This window comes from Halichoeres trimaculatus, unplaced genomic scaffold (genome assembly GCF_033239565.1).
Source record: "Halichoeres trimaculatus isolate MK-OKI-2021-1 unplaced genomic scaffold, fHalTri1.1 fHalTri1_scaffold_4, whole genome shotgun sequence".
Taxonomy (NCBI): Eukaryota; Metazoa; Chordata; class Actinopteri; order Labriformes; family Labridae; genus Halichoeres; species Halichoeres trimaculatus.
Genome location: NW_027437182.1, coordinates 3,680,722 through 3,699,470, shown reverse-complemented (window position 1 = coordinate 3,699,470; position 18,749 = coordinate 3,680,722). Strand labels below are relative to the sequence as shown.

Genomic DNA, 18,749 nt, shown 5'->3' with positions numbered 1-18,749 from the left:
ATGCCAATGGAGTAAGAAAAATTTGCTTAAAACTAGAATAATGACTTCATACAAATAACTTTCAAGTCAAATGTGGCTCATATCAAGTGTGAAAAGACATTTTTTTTACCTTACATAAGACAAAAAAAAAAAAAAAAAACTTTTCTGCAGGGTGATGTCACAGAGCGACCTCAAAACTAAAGTAGGCAGAGGTTCGCATTGGAGATATCGCAGGGCAGTGGATGAAACAGCTAGAGTTCAGCTAAAGGGGTAAATAATCCCACACATACAGGAGCTGAATGAAACATAGAGAGCTACCAAAGTGGAACACCTGGAAAATGAAAAAAATGTTGCATTAACCAGGAATCCCTGGACACCAGTGGAGAATCAAACTGAGCCAAATTTGTAAGAAATGCTACCAAAATTTTCCTACAAAATAAATGAATGCATTTCATTCTTTAGACCCCCCATTACACAATATGAACAATTGTTTTTTCACATTATTTATTTTATTTATTTATTTATTTATTTATTTATTTATTTATTTATTTATTTATTTATATTAACATGATTATTTTTTTTATATTCTTTCATTTCCAAACTTTCAAAAGTGCAGCAACTGTTGTTGTCAGTGGGTGTAAAGGGGTTGATATAGACATTAAAATTGTTTTAATGGGCACAGACTTTGGCCTAGTGGTTAAGTCACATGCCCCTAGGGGGAAGTCCTGAGATCGTTTCCACACCAAGGCCCCTTTCCCACCTATCAGTTCTTCACTCTTTCTCCCAGTTTCCAGCAATTATATCCTCTCAAGTCAAGGTGTAAAAAAAAAAAAAGTCCAAAAATGGCTTAAAATTTTATTTATATATATATTTTTTAGTTGATATGAAGAATAATTGAGTTTAAAGCATTAAATTAAGAATGTAATTAACTGCATTAATCTTATAAAAGTTTATTACTAGCTCATCTTATTTGTAATTTTTTTTACATAGTTCTGAATTTATTTGTATTTCCTAAAAGAGCTCACTCTGAGTGACTCGTCCCAAAATAACGTTTTAATAAACTGATAAAATTAATAAAATTAAAAAAAAAAATTAAAAACGGCTTATTCTTAATTTTAGTAGTTCATAAAGTTAATTTGTGGTGCTGATATTAACATCAGACTGCTTTGAGCGAACATTTAAAGAAAACATCTCTGGTGTGAACATGTTTCAATAAGAACATACAGTTTTAATAATAAACTATATTTAAATAGATTCATTTTATACCAAAGAGCGTAGTGTTTGCCTTTAATCGGGGAACATTTGTGACTGCATTTCAGAATTTTTTTTTTAATAAAAAGTCTCCAAAAAAATTAACCATAAGTATTTACTGAGTGAGAGCTTTTTTTTTTTTTTTTTAGATAATATCTCGGTTTTAAAACACATCAGCATCAAAATAAAATAAAACAAACCTCAGATACCTGAAACAAACCTGGTGGATTTGATCTCCTCAGAACGACGTCGTCATGGAAACATAACTGTCACCATAAAAGAAAAAAATCCTGATATCGAAACATGAAAGAGAAGAAGTCAACAGGGTAAATAAAGAGGTACACTTCCTTTAATCTTCATGTACAGAATGTGTTAATATACAAAAATATATGACAATTACAAAATGACTTTTACACATCTATAAAAAGGGATAAATACTATAAACACAACACAATAAATCCATCTGAAGCACAGGGCAACCACAGCTCTGGCTCTGTCTGGAGACAAACGGCTTCGTTTTGTTTGAACAGACTTTAAACGGGACGCTGGAGTCAAGAGAATTCATGATTTACACAAATATTACAAAAAAAAAAAGCATCCGTAGCTGCAGAATGGTTCGTCCTCCTCAGGTTTGATCAGAAGCAGGTGTGTGAGACTCGTCAGGTGTGACTGTCGGTGAAGTAGTGTGAGAGTGAAAGTCGTCGATACGAGATCCATTGGAGAAAAATGTCACTTTACTCTAACTTTATACAGATTTCCAAAAGTTGTTTCAAAAGGTGTCTCAGCTCCCTCTGCTGGCGGCAGCCTGCAGTGCAGTCAGTGGAAAACACTGGAGTTCATTCTGCAGGATGGTTGACCAATCAGAGCGGCTCGTGGAGTGTGTGTTCAGAGTTTTTGGCTGCTGATCCTCAGACTGTCTCTTCACTTCTTATGTGACCCGATCATGACTTTGGAGACGAAGTTGACGATGGCGCTGGCCGGCTGCTCGGGGTCGTGCTCGGCGAACAGATGGCACATGTTTTCAGTCTCACTCTGGGATTTCCGGGCAACAAATCCAAAGATCCTGAAGAGAGAAGACAGAAAAAGACAACAAGGAAAAATGATTTAGGAGCACAGAGTCAAAAGTTTTCAGATTAGAGACACTTCAGTGGTTGAAATATAAGGATAAAAAGTTTGAAAGATAACTTTTAGTTGGACAAAAGTCAGACCGAGTTTGTCTGTGATTCAACTTTCAACCTGCTGGGAGTTTTCAATATCTGATTCATACTTTTTTAAAGGAAATAAGCTTGAGGCCAAAGACCTGGAAAATTTCAGATTTGAACATGTTACTTCTGTCTTTCTGCAGCCCCTGACAATATGAAATTTAAGAAAAAAAAACTTTTATACTTCTAACAAAAGAATGAATGTCTGTCTTTGGTTTAGAGGTAGACCGAAAATGGAGAGTGAGGGGGAAAAATGACTTACTTAGCAGTTGAACCGCTGTTTCTGGTCCACCTGTTTGGATAAAAATAAGTTTTCAGAAGAGCTATCAGAAAAGTTTCTTAAGTGTTCATCAGTATAACAAGAAATGACCTAAAATTAGATTTCCTGTCTCTCATCAGCTGTGGTATCAAGAAAATCAAACTCACTTTCTTCCCTGTGGATCCAGAGAGCAGAAGATGACGGTGTTGACGGCGTAATGTCTCCTGAAGAACAACCTGCAGGAACAAACAGACTCTAAATTTCACACTAAAACACATTTATTAACAAAAAAAATTTAGATTCTTTCAAGTTTAAGACAAGGCTGTCCAATTTGGGGCCTGTGGGCCAAAGTTGGCCTGCCAGCATTTTTTTTGGGGGGGCCAGCTGCCCATGTTTGAATTTTTATTAAATATATTTTTAATTATCATGATTATTTACCCACTGAATTCTTTTCTTTCTTTATTCTTTTTTTTTTTTTTTTTTGCATAAATTGATTTCACACCAGTATGTCTGACTGGGGCAGAAAGTCGCTGTTTGGAAAGAGTGTAATCTTTGTAAATTAATGTAAATACAGTAAAAATTTACAGCATGTTTCCATTTTTTTTTAATTTTTTTTTACTATTCCTCATTTTAAAGGATGGAACATGCAATATTCGGTTTTATAGGAGCATGTTGAGTCCCATGTAGTTAAATTTAGTTAAGTTGAATTTAATTAATATAATGATTAAAAATCACATGTTATATAATTTTAATTTAAATAATTTAGTTTAGTTTAATTTAATTTGGTTTAGTAAAATTTAATTTAATTGAATTTAGTTGAATTTAATAAAATGTAATTTAATTTAATTTAATTTTAAAGGAACCATGTACAATATTAAACATAAATGTCACCTTTTGATGCATTGTACCAGTTAGCTTACAGCTAATTTACATCTGCCGTCCCTTGGCAGTCACAGTTAAATCAGCTTGAAGCTAGGAGCTCAATCCAAAGCGTTCTGTGACGATAAGATTTATGCCAACGAGAAGTCATCAGTTGGCCTTTTCGTGAAGTAATACGTTTTTTTTAAAACTTAGATTATTACTTTAGAAAAAATAATAACAAAGAAAAAAAAATCATTCTGAAGTGATTGTGTGAGATGATGTAAAGAAACAAAAGTAACACTAAACTGTTTTTTTTTTTTTTAGCAGTATTATCGTAAACACATCTGTCCAGCTGTGATGACTCACTTCCTCTGGTTGTCCGTGAGCGTGATCCCCTGTGCCGACACTTTGAAGTGGACGACGGTGGAGGCAGGCGGTGGATCCATGGAGAGGGTCTGCGTGGTCGCCTTCTGGACCGCCTGATGTCCCGTCAGAGACTCCAGAGCCACAGAGCCCAGGTACCACACGTTACACGCTAAACACACACACACACACAGACACACACACATGAAGAAAAGAGCTCAGCGTTCATCATTTCACCTCTGACTGATGAGAGTGGATCATTAATGAACAGACAGCACAGGGGAGGTGTTGGTTGTTTACCTGCTCCCTGTTTGAGGAGCTCTGCTGCTGAGTTTGTTGCCGTCTGTGTGGGAGAGTCGCTCAGGTCCTCCACCGGATCTGCAAACCAGAAAACACACACATAGAGTTAAAAGATCGAGAAACACACAAGACTAAATCTGTGTTTTCTGCATGTGGATGATTTTGCATTCAAAGTTCAAAGATGGGGAGAAGAAATGTGGAAAGAGCATCATAACATGACCTGGCAGCTGCTGTTTGTGCAGAGTGGTGTTAAAACCTGATTTCTGCAGTTTCACCTGCAGCTCAAGGTCGACTTTTAGAGAGTTTTCAGACTTCAAGTGAGTTTGAAAACAGTGACACACACGGGTGTTATCACTGAATGCTCATGTTTAGTCTCCAGACAACACATTTCAACATCAAGCTTTTGTTTGACTCCTTGATGGAGATTTGTATGGAGGCCCAAAACTGCCAGAACTAAAAATAGATAAATGAAAGTGAGAATAAAAACAATAACAAAACAAAACAAAAAAAACAGTACAAGTAAATAAATAAATAAGAGCAAAAATAAATACAAAGTAAATCGATTGACGAACAGGAAAACAGATCAACCCCCTTCTGTATTTCATGCTTTCAGAGTCTGAAATGTGAAAAAAAAAACTATAAGAGTAGATCCCTTTCATCTATTTATTGATATTTGATTCAATTTGCACTTTTTTTTTTTTTTTTATTTACGCATTTATTTTTGTATTAATTTTTATTTTTTATTTGGTAGTTATTTATTTTTTTTATATTAAATAATCATTTTTTCCTTTTGTCTATATTTTTTTATTTTTGTTTTTATGTCTGTTATCTCTTTGTATCAAAATTTTGAAGTTTATTATTGGGTTTTTTGTTTTTTTTTTCACTTTTTTCTATTTTTAATTTTGGCGGTTTTGGTCCTCCATAGATTTGAACACTTCAAAAGAGACTTTAAGAGTTCTTATTTGGGGAAAAAAAAGGACAGAAATCAACTTAACCATAGTTTTTAATGTTTAAAGGAGAGCACAAACTGCTCCTTCGCATTTATCCGTCTCACACTCTAACATGATATCACACACAGTCACACACAGTCACACACACTTACACACACACACAGTGTACCTCTGTCTGGCAGGATGAGTTTGCAGGGCAGAGCCAGGGGAGTGATGGAGTGCTGACACACCAGAGCTGTGAGACTTCCTGTTAACAAAATAAAACAACACATTTATCATTAACACACTGCAAAAAACTGAAATCTTAATTGAATCTAAGTTTCTTTGTCTTATTTTCAGAAGAAAATGTCCTTTTAGACTTAATATGAGAAAAAAAAAGTCTTATTTCATTTTTTGTTTAAAGACAAAAATGAGGTCTCAATTGCTTGGAACAAGTAATAATAATAAATCTGCCAATGGAACAAGAAAAAAGTAACTTGCATCAAGACACTAACCCAGTCTCAAGAAAATCTTCGAACATTTTTTTTTTATTCCATTGGCAGATTTTTTTATTTATTTTTTTTTCTTGTTACAAGCAAGACGAACACACTGATCGGAGCCGGCTGCACCTTAGGGTTCTGACCAGCAGAGGGCAGCAGAGTAAACACATTGAGTCCTGAGCTTCAGTAACCACAGAGTGGACTGACTTTGGCTGCTTTAACACTGCTTACTCTGAATATTACAACAACAGCAATCACCAATGTTTGTTTTTTTACATTCCAAGACTCCAGTTTGTTGAACAGACGATAAAATCACACATGACATCAGTCGTCTCGTGTCAAACACAAACTTTAAAATTCAGTTTATATAAAAAAAATGATTCACTTAAAATCCTGATATTAATTTAGGTTCACTGAGGTTTCATTTCCTCTACTACGAGAATAAAGTGTTAGAAATTAAAGCATCAGTTGTGAGAAACCATGAGGCTCAAATTTTCTCACCGAAGTAGGGCTCGTTGGGGCAGCCCTTCAGACGGACTCCTTTCTGCGTGCACTCGATCAGGAAGTGTCTGACCAGCTCGTTGGACAGATCTCCTCCTGCACCGGCCCAAAAACACTTTTTAGTTTAGTTCAGATACGACAGTTTTTACATTTTTCCTCTAAGACTGGGGTTAAAGGGTCAGAGGGACGTGATACTTTTTACTGCTAGCCTCTTCTTCTTCTCCTGCTCAGGTGTTTTTAAACTATTTTTTTCACTATTTGTGGGATAAACATAACTTTTCATGACTGTAATGAGACATTTTCACCTGATATAAGGTGCATTTTTTGCAGTTTGCTAAAGGAAGAAGTTAAAAACAATCTCTAACATTCTTGTAGATCAAAACCTGTGGGAAAGACTTCTGAATATTTAGGTTTTGTAAAAAGTTTCTGTTCAGAAAGACATCTATGTGCCCAGAAATTGGTCTTCTCGTGTACCTTTTTTACTCTGTTGGAGCACAGACGGCGGGGGCGTGGCCACCTTCATAGCCAGCCCGTATGCTCCTCTGAAAGAATGACTGTCCCTGACGATGAAGGAGCCCGGCTCTCTGTCCTTCAGCACGGCGATCGCTGCTCAGAAAGACGCACAGAGAGCAAACACAGAGAGGATAAAGTTAGAAACCTCACGTTGGTGCAAATCTTTCCACAGGCTCTTATTATCTGCTCAGAAGCGGCCGTTCGGCTCCGCGGTCCAACACCAATATTTACCCTGGTCTCTGGAGATGTCGGGCTTGTACCAGAACTTGGAGGTGTCCTGAACAAACTTCACGGTGTCCTGCTTACTGCCCAGGTCTGACAGGAACAGATTAAGAGTCCACGTTAGGTTTCAGGAGCGTTAAAGCCAAAACGTGATGAAAAAAAGAGTAAAGACAGCTTTTAAAGGGTTATTACGCTCAATAACTGTTTATTTCTAATCATTCAGGTGGAGCCAGGACTATCTGCTGGATGGTTTTAAGATCATTTGTCTGGTCAACGAGAACTCCAGCACAGAGCTCAAATGGTCTGCCTTCAGCATACCTGAAGCTGGGGACGGGGCCCCGCTCACGCCTCTGAGGGGGTCAGGGGTCATCGGTGAGGAGAAGGGGATGCTGAGGCTGCTGCCGCTGTGCGGGCTGGAGAACCCGCTCACAGACGGCGAGCGTGAGCCCAGCTCCGCCCCCTCACCCCCTCTCCTCTTCTCAGGCAGCAGCGGAGGGAGCACCTCCTCTCCCCCCATGTTCAGACTCCCCAGCCCCTCCATGGCCTCCAGCAGGCTGTGCTCCAGGCCGCCGTTCCCCAGCAGCAACAAGGAGGAGAAGTCGGCGCTGTCGGTCTCTTTGAGGACCCCTGGACCTTCACCCAGGCCTTTCAGCGCCCCCCGCGGAGAGCTGTGGGCGTTTGGGGTGCTGAGGGAGAGAGGAGGGGAGGGCTGCTGGGGGTACGGGGAGTTCAGGGAGTTTGGAGTCCGGTCATGCCAACCAGGAGGAGGAGTGGAGCTGAGGAAGAGAGAAGGGATGGATCGTTTAATATTTTGTGGTATTTTGGAGCTCTGAGAGTCCAGATGAAGCCTTAAAACCACGACACGGCTCTCAGCGGCTCTCAGGCTGATGGTTTCTCTTCAGAGGAGCAGAGGAATGTCTGACAAACATTAACACACAGCTTTAACTCTGTGTACCTGTCTGTGTGTGTGAGCGGGCCGTCTGAAGACACCGAGCACATGGAGCCAAAGATCCTCTGACAGGAAGCGGGGGTGACGGACACGTCTGCTCTGAACAGCTCCCCCTCAGCGGGGCCGCCGGCGTGGTTCATGCTGTCCAGGAAACTCCGCGAATCTGAAGAAGACAAACAGAGAAACAGAGTTAATCCGGTTTTACTGCAGAGTTCCTCAAACTGTTACCAGATGTGACGTCAGAAACCGGAGAGCAGAGGTGATTCAGAGGGTGAGGATGTGACAGGTGTTTGCGTACGTTGGACTGAACCTCTGCTCTCAGATTACAGAGCCATAAACTGCAACAAAAACGGTTATTTTAACCCTCATTCATGCAAGAAATGATTCATAACATCACGATAGTTCACAGTCAACAAGAAAAGACAAACAAAACTCAGAATCCCACAATCCAAACTCAGTTACATGATTATTTCACCCTTTTATCAACATTTATGACTTATTTCTCTAGTTTCTCAGTCTTGATTATTTTTTTTGAAAGTGTGTTTGTTTCAGAAAAAAAGTCAAAGTAGAGGAAGAAACCTGACTTTTTCTTTTCTTTTTTTCCCCAGCTAATCGTGGACCAATATTCTGAACAGAGGTATGTCTCATTTAATTTAGTTATGATGAGTATTTTTCTACTTAATCAGCTGATTTTCTTTTAGTTTTGTCTTTTTAATCCTGGGTTCAAAAATAAAAACATGGCCTCAGACCTTGTACACACAGATCTGGGTAATTTCTAAAATGAATACACCTCCCTCATTCATTTTTAAAAATATTTCTTCTACCGGGTTAATCTGCCGATGAGTGTGACTGGAAGCATGCCAGACCCATAGGTGGCGGTGTTTTACAGACGTGAAACCCAGCCGATCAGAACGAACCCCTGTTATTCAGTTGAGAAATTTGGAACCAAGAACTCTGTTTCCTGGTGTCTTCATAAAACCATTTATTTCTTATTTCATTTAACTTTTATTTCACCAGAATTAATCGTGTTGAGATCCTTTTTTACAAAGGAATCCTGGCCGGGGCGGTAGCACAAGAAAGTTTCATACAGACAGCAAAGACAGAGACAATAAACAGCAAAAATTCAACAATTCATCAGGTTCATAAATTTGCAGCGTTTGGCAGTAAAACACCTGCACAGGCTCAGCAGATGATCCTCAATCCTGGTTTTAAAATAGTCCAAGCTAACAGGATTGTTCAGCTTCAGATGAAACCAGGGATTTCCAAACTACTTACTTTGGATAGAGTTTTCTGAAAGTGTTGTTTTTAGTGATGTGAAACTGCGGTTTTGGTGTGGATGTCAGGCCTTAAGCCCTGTTTCCACCAAGCAGTCTGGTTTAGATCAGTACAGTGTCGTACAGGTTGGCGCGGAAAAGCCATAGACTGTATAAAACATTGACGTAGTCTCACTGACGTCACCCGTCTTTTTCGGAAACGGAAAATGAAGCAGATCGGCTATAGCGGCCATATTGGTAGTGGCAAGGGCTTTGCGTACAACCATAGGGCGCCTGTCGTCACGTGACCCTCAGCTGTGCCTCTTATTGGGGGAGCTTGCGATCTTAATATCCTTTGAACGGCTGCTTTAGAAAAAAATGAACCCCCCGTACAGTGGGTGCCGGTACTAAAATAAGCGACTCAGACAGGAGACGTTTTTTGAACCAGGCTGTAAAAAGGTTAATTTCTGCTCTGAAAATGGCTTTTTTTTGGCTTGGTGTGTATGTGACTTCTGCTACTTCCGGTGCCAGCCTCAAGCGAACACTGGAGAAACAGCAGATTTTAGCACTTCAGCATTGACTCATATTCTCAGACCGGAGGTTGCTGCTTGGGTAAAGCCTGATCCTGTTTGTCTTTCCACAGCCAACTGTGCCCCCTTGTGGTAGGCGGTGTGTAAGCCTGATGCCGATAGCAACACCAGTTAAATAATAGCATGATGTCCCTGCCTGTGAAATACCCTCTCTGACCACCTGAGGGCTCCACAAGCAACAGACTCTTTTAAGAAGGGCCTGAAAACCTTTACTTTAAAAAAGTTTTCCATGAAAGCATTTAACTTGTTTTTAATCTTGTTTTACTCTGCTCTCCTCTCTTAATGTTATTATTATTACCCCACTAATAAATCCAATGAAGAAGAAAAACGGGACACAGTAAACAAAGAGCATCGATGGGAGACATCCAGCAATTTGTCTTCTTTGTGATTTCCACGTGTCTCTTTGATACAAAGAACAATCAAGCTTTGTTTCAGAGAAGACTGTGTGCCACCAGGAAGAATACAGCAGCCGCTGTCACACAGGAAGTGACGATTCTATCAAACAATTAATGGATTGCAGTGTTTTCTAGCTCCACCCTTATGGAAGGGTCCCTAAAATCGGGTCTATAAGGGTTGGTAATTTGGGGATCTGTCCCAGTTTAATCTCTTAAGACCCAGCGTCTGCATATATGAACATTACATTTCTGCCTCTCAGACCCATGGTACTTCATTTTTTAAAACACTGACCCATAAGCCACATTTAAAGACACTGCCCACATCATCTTTTGGTGATATCACAACAATACACCCGTCTTAGTAAAACAAAACAAAACAAAAAAACAACATATTTTAGTAACAAACAAATAATGGAGAACTTATAACACAAATAGTCAAACTCCCCATACAAAGACCAAGTTTAGTTATTATACTTATTAGGTCTTACTTATCCCAGATAGTAAATTAAAAAATGCACACGGACAAAAGCTCAAGTCTTAAGAGGTTAAGTCAAAGGAAACGCCACAAAATGCGTGTCGTGCTGAAACAAACCAAAATGATTGGATGGATTGCTTTTGTTGGTTAGTTTGGTTTGTTGTTTAGTCCAAAACTATTCCAACAACATGATCTCAAAACAGACAGATGATGAAAAATCAAAGAAAGTGTTACTGTCGTGACGTTGTGTTATTGCTGTTTTGTGCATGCAATGTTGTGTGTTTGTAAAGTGTGGCATTGACTTGTTGTGTTGAAGTCTTACTGATGTCTATTTGTGTATTTGTGTTGTGTTTTAGGTTGTTTTAATAGTTGTAGTGTGTTTCACTGATGGGGAGGATTTGTTTCGTTGTTGTTTGCTGTAGTAGTTTTGTGATTTCATGATTTTGTGTGACGTTCCCTGACGTTCTGACAGCGCTGTGTGTCTCTGTGTGATTGTGATGTTGCAGTGTTGTGGTTTGGAGTTGTTGTGTAGTTGTGTCATTGTGGTGTTGTGTAGCTGTGTGGTTGTATTGTTGTGTTGCGGTGTTGTACAGTGGACCACACGTCGCCCTGACGCTCTGACAGCACAGTGTGTCATTCAGCAAACACGAGCGGCGGCCTCCCCGAGCTGCAGACGGGTCTGTGAAGTACGATGAGTCACCGTGTTAAGAGTCAATCATCATAAAGAGCTCCTTGTTCAGGCCGACTGCTCCCCCATCACCTCCCCCACCTCCCCCCTCTGTCCTCCCCCTCCTCTCTTCCGCTCCTTCATTCACAGACGGAGGAATCTGGGCTGAAGCAGCAGCTTTGTTTATCGGTGAGCGTTTGGGACGAGCAGGATCATCTGAAGAGGATTATATCATCTCTCCTGAAGAACATCTGAGGGTTTGCATCGTGAAAAACACAAACTGAAAACGTAAACAAGACACTATCAACAACATCAACAGTGTACAGAAACAAAACCAGCTCTTCAAACTTCACTGAAATGCTCTACATGCCACAAAATAAACTCTGAAAGCCCAGATTTCCCAGGAGGATAACAAGCCGCTCATTTCTCCAGGAATTTGATCCTCTTAATGTCAATTTCCTGAGCTATTTGCTCTCGTCGTGGCCTCTTCAAGCTCTTTAACGGAGTGTGTTTACGTTGTGATCTTTTGTTTCAGCTTTTATTGAATCATTAAATGCTTCCTCTGACACCAATCGACAGTTTAGGGTTTCACATCATCTTCCCACGCCTGGATGTTTCCCACACACATTTCTACAGCGCCAACATTTCCTACGGTGTATCAGATGTCCATCAGTTTGAACCTGCAGCTGCTGAGACTCATTACAGAGAGGAATCAGTCCCTGCATGTGGTCAAACCTTCTCGAACCATCATCTCAGACTGATGAAATCAAAGCTCACCTGTCCCTCAGGTGTTTCTGATAACAGATGATCAGTGGTCAGTTTTCTGCAGAGTTACGTGCTGAGTAAACATCAGAAAACTCTGCTTCAGACCAAGGAACATGTTCAGTCCTTCAGTCATTACAGACCAACCGTAATGGAACGGCCCATTTGGGCAAAGTGTTAGGCGCATCACAACAGCAAATTAACGACAAGTTAAAAGTAGAGTCTGCAGGATTTTCCTAAAAAAAAATACAATTTCGATTTTTACAATCGAAATAATCCTGCTCAACCAACACATCAACATCCAGGCAGAGTAGGGGGATGAGGCAGACACAGACACTGAAACACATGTGTAGAGGCCTGTAGGTATGGTGGCCCTGAAGGACAATGGGAATAAATATTTCAAAGGAGCAAAATAAATTTCAGATGCACTAATACATTTCACAAACCCAAAATATATTTCAAAACAAAAAAAATGTGTCTCACAGAATGCAAAAAAAAAATCAAGGGTCACAAATTAAAAGTAACCAATCACAAAATAAATTTCACAAAACCAGAAAGGGTAGGACCAGCGCTGTTGAGTGAGCCCATGATACTTGTCTCTGATTGGACAAACCCATAGAGTGGTAAGTGTGACGGATAAACCTATGATGTGTCCCCTAAAGGGTCCCATGTTGATTCAGCGCCTGGAGCAGACTCATTATGGCCCCCCTTTTGACACAGAGACCATGCTTCTGCTCGAGCGTGAGCCACGCTGTTCGGTACCCAAACAGTTGTCCAGGTCCCAGTAGCTCAATGAGGAATATCCGCCCCTTCTCTGTAGCCCAAGGCTCTTTGAGCTTGACTAATGGGTTCATAGTGATATGTGTATATCGTGGCAAATGAAAGCATTTCTATAATCACTCTTAGTGTATGTCCCTCATTGAAGTACTGCCTGATAAAATCAAGCTTCTCTTCCATCCTGGTAGATGCTTGAAACTTCACACTGGCTTTGGCCAATCAGAGACAAGTAGCATGGTCCTACCCTTTCCGCTTTCATGAAATGTATTCTGTGATTGGTGAAATTTATTTTGTGATTGGTTACTTTTAATTTGTAATCCGTGGTTTTTATTTGCATTCTGTGAAATGTATTTGTCTGTTTTGAAATAAATTTGTAGTTAGAGAAATGTATTAGTGCTTCTGAAATTTGTTTTGTGCTTTTGAAATATTTCTTCCCATTGTCCTTCAGGGCCACCATACAGGGCCTCTGTGCATGTGTTCCAGCATCTGTGTCTGTCTCAACCCCCTCCTCTGCCTGGATGTTGATGTTTTGGTTGTATCGGGACTTTTCTGAGCGGAGAGTAAGCGCGGTTTCCTCAGCCAATGAAAGAACCCCAGCATCCAAGTGACTAAGGGCATATTCAGACCTGGACTGTTTGGTCCACTTTAAACGGACCAGGGTTCGTTTCCCACGCTGGTGCGGACTTTTCATGCAGGTGTGAACAGACACAAACGAACCCTGGTGCGGACCAAACAACCAGACCGAGACCCACTTTTTGAGGTGGTCTCGGTCCGCTTCCAAACGAACTCTGGTGCGGTTCGTGGTTCTCCGGTCTGAATACAAACCAAGGTCCATCCGAACTAACAACAAGATACATGCGCCTTTTGGGCCTATAAAGCCACCGTAACCTAACTGTCTTTGGTTCATACCTGATCCTCCGTCTTCTGTTTAGCCACGCTGTTGCTACCATGTTGTGGGTCAGGACACGCAGAGCATAGCGCCTCCTTGCTGCGATCATTTGTCTTCCCGTTCCTAAATTGTAAACGGTGTTGTTAAGCTGCTTTGAAGGAGCTGCTCTAGAAACTGAAAATGATTTAGCAGCTCTAATAAGAGCACAAACACACATGTTTACCTCCATTTCCAGGTCTGTATTCAGTGTGCCGCCTTTGTCAGTGCTGTCCAATGAGAGCACTGATCGTCACACACGTGGATGTGTTTACAGAATATAGTCCACTTGCAAAAAATACAATCGGAATACAAACTGCACCAAATGAAAAAAATAAAGTCCGCTTTTGGTCCAAAGGACTTTTCTGGTCTGAAGACAGCCTTGGTATGTTAATTAGCGAGTGGAAGAAGCTATCCCAAGTGGCTACGATAGTGAACGTAGAATGGAGTAAGAAAAACAACCAAAGTGAATCAAAACTCATGGCTTGACTTTCACTCACTTTCGGGATCTTTCATTTTCACTTCATGATGATAAACCTGTTCATTTAAACACGTAAGGGTCCTTAAACGTTGTAAAATGCTTCAATGAGTCATCAAACCCTCCAGGGAGGAATACACGGTCAACACCCGACTTGAACTCTCAGAGGTTAAAGGTGAAGGGCAGAGGGTTGGTTTGGGTGATTTGGACACTCAGAGCTCAGAAAATGAAGCCAGTGATTTCTGAAAGTTGTTGATCCATGCAGAAAGCAAACACAAACACAAACAGAGCAGAAAGCCCTGGTAGCAGCAGGATGCCTCAAACATTCCCACAGTCCCTGTCACATCTTCTCTCTGGGGACGATTCCCAGAGAGCAGCCGAGCTGCATCTCCCTCCGTTTCCCACCACTGATTCTCCTCTCAGCGGTTCGTCACATCTGCTGCCGCTCAGATCATCCGGCTAATTACAGAACAAGCCGACCTGTGGCAACACCAGCTGACCCCACCCTGACCTCTCAGCGCAGGCCAGACCTGACCACACGGCTCGGGCTGCAGCCTCAGACACCTTCCAGCGTCTGTGTCCACGCTGCAGCGTCTCCATGGAGACGGGGTGTCAGCTGGGTGTGTGTTAATGAAGAAACCTGCAGGGAGGGAACAGGCTGTGCCCGACTGGAGCGAATTCCTTTCATGTGAAGTCCAAAAGGAAAAGAAATCTGCCATGAAACTCCCAGAGATTCACTGGAAATGTGCTGGAGTCTGTCCCAAATTCCAAAATGAGAGTTTTGCTCTTTAAACTTAAAAAGTGTAAGAAAAATGTTTTCTTCCAGCTGTTTGATGCATGAAAACATGTGCTTCCTCCTGCAAGACCCTAAAAAACATCACTTTTTCTAATTTCCTGTTTATTAAAAAAGTATTTCCCTGTTGTTTTCTCCAACAGTGTTTTTCTGTCCATTGTTTCCTCCTCTCTGGTGCAGCTCGGAGGACGCACAAAGCCTCCTCAGTTTGGGTCAAAACCATGCAAAACCAACTCCAGATGGCACAGACCCATGTGGGCATGAATGCCAGCCTCCACCAGCCAAAGCCTCACACACACACACACACACACACACTCCTGATCACACAGAGTGGCAGTTTTATGGCTCAGATTGAAGATGTGCGCATACCTTCATGCTTTGTGCTGATAATCCCGTTACTGAGAAGGAGCGCGATGATGTAATCTCAAGCTAATATTTCTCCCACCTCCAGAGAAAGCTGATACAAAGAATGGAAAAACAGAAGAAGAAGAAGAAGAAGAGATAGACAGAGCTACTGTGTTGTGAGAAAGAAATACTTCTCCTCTTTATTTCTGACGCTCACGCATCCAAACATTTACTCTGGGAGCAGAAGTGAGAGCCTACACACACACACACAGAAAAACACTGACGCACGGGGAGCTATGCAGCACAGCAGTGGGTTTGCAGACTCCCTACTGACCACAGGAATGTGAGTGCAGGCCCTTTGTTAGCACACACACACACTCTCACACACACACACACACACACACAGTGACAGGACTGCAGGTCTCTGACACGTTACAGCTGTTCGCAGCGATCACAAGCTGCTGCGTCTCAGGGGGATGAAGGGAAGAGGAGGGAGAGGGCAGAAACACAATGAGGAGGAAGACACCTGCTGGGACGCTGAGGCTCAGGAATCCAGAGTTAAAAACAAAGATGGAGGGAGGAAAAGTCCTGATATGTGTCCTTAAAACTCTGCTGTTATAAGAATAAATTATGACATCAGAATCCTGCAGATGTCAGCTAATCTTAACTTTTCAGACACAAGTTAAATCAACTGCTTGCAGCTTTCTTTGCATTTTTGTGTAACACATTTTCTCATGTGACTGTGGACAAACATCATCTTTTAAGTCCATAAAGACTGAAGCTGAGAAGATTTAAACATCAGCTTTGTCTCTTTACTTTTAAAATAGAAACATACAAAAAGAAACGACGACAAATAGACCTTCGTGTTCATGTATGTGCGACAAAAAGCCAAGTACATAGAGCAAGCAATCATTAGTAACTCAAACCATAGAGTATGTTGCAGTTTTGCTTTTGACCAACAGGTATGACAGTGGTTTTGATATATTATTCACTGTAAAACAAGAGACTTCACAAACACAATCCAGATTTTTTTTTTCTGTGTGGATGGATTCATTTAACAGCAAATGTGCTTAATTTGCATGCTCGGGAAGGGAACATCATTAAAAAACAACAAAAAATAATTAATTGAGCAATATGTTATCAAACTGGATATTCTTTCAAAAATATAAACATTTCAGCCAACTTTTTGTATTTTAAAAATGTTTAAAGTTTTTGCAAATTAAAACCATTTAAATTTTTTTGAAAATTTTTGAAATATAAAAAAAATATGTTTGCAAATTGTTAAAATTGCATTTTTAAACGTTTTTTAATAAATTAAAAATTTTTCCAAGTTTTCTTAATTTCTTAAAAACACATATTTTTACAAATTTTTTATTTTAAATTTTTTTTCAAAAATTTGAAATAAAAAAAAACATATTTTTCTTTTACAAATTTCGGGGATTGCATTTTTGGATTCAGAGTGTTTTTTGGAAATGTTGATATTTATTTCCAAGTTTCTAAAATATCTGAAATTGTCATATTTTAACCTTTTTTTTTTTTTGGAAAATTTTTAAAAAATTTTAAAAAGAAAAAAAAACATATTTATTTTGCCATTTTTTTTATATTGCATTTTTGATTTTTAATTTATTTCTAAATGTTGATATTTTTCAATTTTTTAGATTCATATAATTTTAACATTTTTTATATTTAAATTTTTCTAATTTTTTTTTAAATTCAGAAGATTTTTTTTTGACGTATTTGAAATTTTTAAAACTTCAAAAAAAGTTCTATAAATTCTAAAAGCTTCTTGTTTAGATAATTTTTCTATTTTAGTTTTCAGTAAGGTGGATTTTTATACATTTGATTGTCTTTATTGTAAAGATAAAGCAGAAATTGTGGCTCCTGAATTATTTTAATCCAGTTGAGCTGAGCAAAATGGCTCCTAAGAAAGTAAAGGTTGCAGAGCCCTGGTTTAGAGGGACGGAAAGAGTCAAGTGTGTGTCTCTTATTGTCACTGATCTGTAAAACTTATATATTGTCTTGGACTTAAGCACAGGATCTACATGAGACGTGCGACTGAGCCTTAAAAGTACAGCAGATCTGTAGAGTCTGTGCTGATTTTCTGTTTGCCTGGTTTTTCTTTTTGCTGTAGTTTTGTGGTTTTCTTCTGAAAGAATCCAATAAGAGGAACTCTAGAAATGCCAGAGGACGTGCCGGCTTCGCCTTGGTGTCGCTTGGCGCTGCATCAGAATGCGATCAGTCTGCCTCAGTAAAAATCAATCACCCTCATACCCTGCTGTGTCCTCCTCCTCCTCCTCCTCTCCAGAAGCTCTGAGCGTCTCTGCAGAGGAGGACGGAGCAGTAAATCAGATCTGTGTGTTCTTTCAGGGTGTTTGGATGAACAGCTTTATCGACTGGGTGAAGAGGAGGAGGAGAGGTTAATATAGGAGCCAGCTGAGGAGGGAGCGAAGAACAACAATGCTGTGAACAATCAGAGGGAACAGGACGGGCAGAGCTCAGAGAGGAGGTTACGAGAGTCATGGAGGTGTTGTTAAAGACTTCATGAAGTGTCAGACTATCTCACTCCTTCACCGTACAACAAACAGAAGTTTTCTCTGAGTTTTCTGATCATGTTTAGAAGTTAAATTCCTCAGACGTTACCCGTCTGGAGAAGAGATCAGGGATCGTAAGTAGTTTTCCTTCAGGGCCCACAACATGTCAGTGGTTACAACAAAATGTCTGATGCAAACTTGTACGAAACAAGACAAAACTCTGTTTCATGGAGCTTATATTTGACCACAAGCTCTGGCTTTGTTTCACCACTGTTTTATGAATCTGATGAGTAATCGGGGAGTCGCAGAAGAAGCAAACTGTAGCTGAAAAAAAGAGCGTTTTTAGACATTTGGCTCGCTGCATCATCACTGGAGCAAGAGTTTATTCAGTCCTGGGTTTAATTTTCCATCCAATATTTACGTAATCAACCCAGACTGACTGCAAGGGGGCTGTTTAATGCTCCTGAGCTGTATCCACAGCATATTTGAAAAGCAATCCTTGATCGTGACCTGCAACAATGACTTAGTATCTGCAGCCAATCAAACCCTAAGCATTGGAGAGAGTTAATATCATGAAATCCTGTCACTCTGGGAATGAGGTCAGAAGTTCAGGATGCTTTTACTTTAATTTGGTAGTCTGGAAAAGTTAGGGAAGAAATCTTTGCAGAGAATACAAGACGAGGTGAAACGGTTCAATGATGCTCTTTATTGTCCCCTAGAGGAAATTCGTCCTGGACTGCAGATGCTTAGCTTCCTTCACAATACATCTATAAATAATCATTACTCGCTTTTCTCAAAAATAGGACGACGAGAGGAGGAACAAGACACTGGAAGCATAAAATATTGGAGCATGGAGATGGTTCCCAAAGTTTCAGGCAGTCTGGTTTGTCAGAGGAAGTTTCCAAACCTTGCACAATGCCATGTTTCCA

General features: G+C 40.2%; 1 protein-coding gene across 1 annotated transcript in view; it reads right to left on the bottom strand.

Annotated features, from left to right (window-relative positions):
* Positions 1 to 1,573: 1,573 nt before the first annotated feature.
* tns3.2 (tensin 3, tandem duplicate 2) overlaps positions 1,574 to 18,749 on the bottom strand; it is a 68,793-nt gene continuing 51,617 nt past the window's right edge. The window contains exons 19-29 of the mRNA XM_074667484.1: positions 7,836 to 7,992; positions 7,199 to 7,656; positions 6,890 to 6,973; positions 6,620 to 6,751; positions 6,146 to 6,241; positions 5,335 to 5,412; positions 4,216 to 4,293; positions 3,919 to 4,087; positions 2,859 to 2,927; positions 2,695 to 2,724; positions 1,574 to 2,293 (exon numbers count right to left, since the gene is read on the bottom strand). Coding sequence (XP_074523585.1) covers positions 2,152 to 2,293; positions 2,695 to 2,724; positions 2,859 to 2,927; positions 3,919 to 4,087; positions 4,216 to 4,293; positions 5,335 to 5,412; positions 6,146 to 6,241; positions 6,620 to 6,751; positions 6,890 to 6,973; positions 7,199 to 7,656; positions 7,836 to 7,992 — 1,493 coding nt within the window. The 3' untranslated portion in view covers positions 1,574 to 2,151. The remainder of the gene's footprint in view (positions 2,294 to 2,694; positions 2,725 to 2,858; positions 2,928 to 3,918; positions 4,088 to 4,215; positions 4,294 to 5,334; positions 5,413 to 6,145; positions 6,242 to 6,619; positions 6,752 to 6,889; positions 6,974 to 7,198; positions 7,657 to 7,835; positions 7,993 to 18,749) is intronic.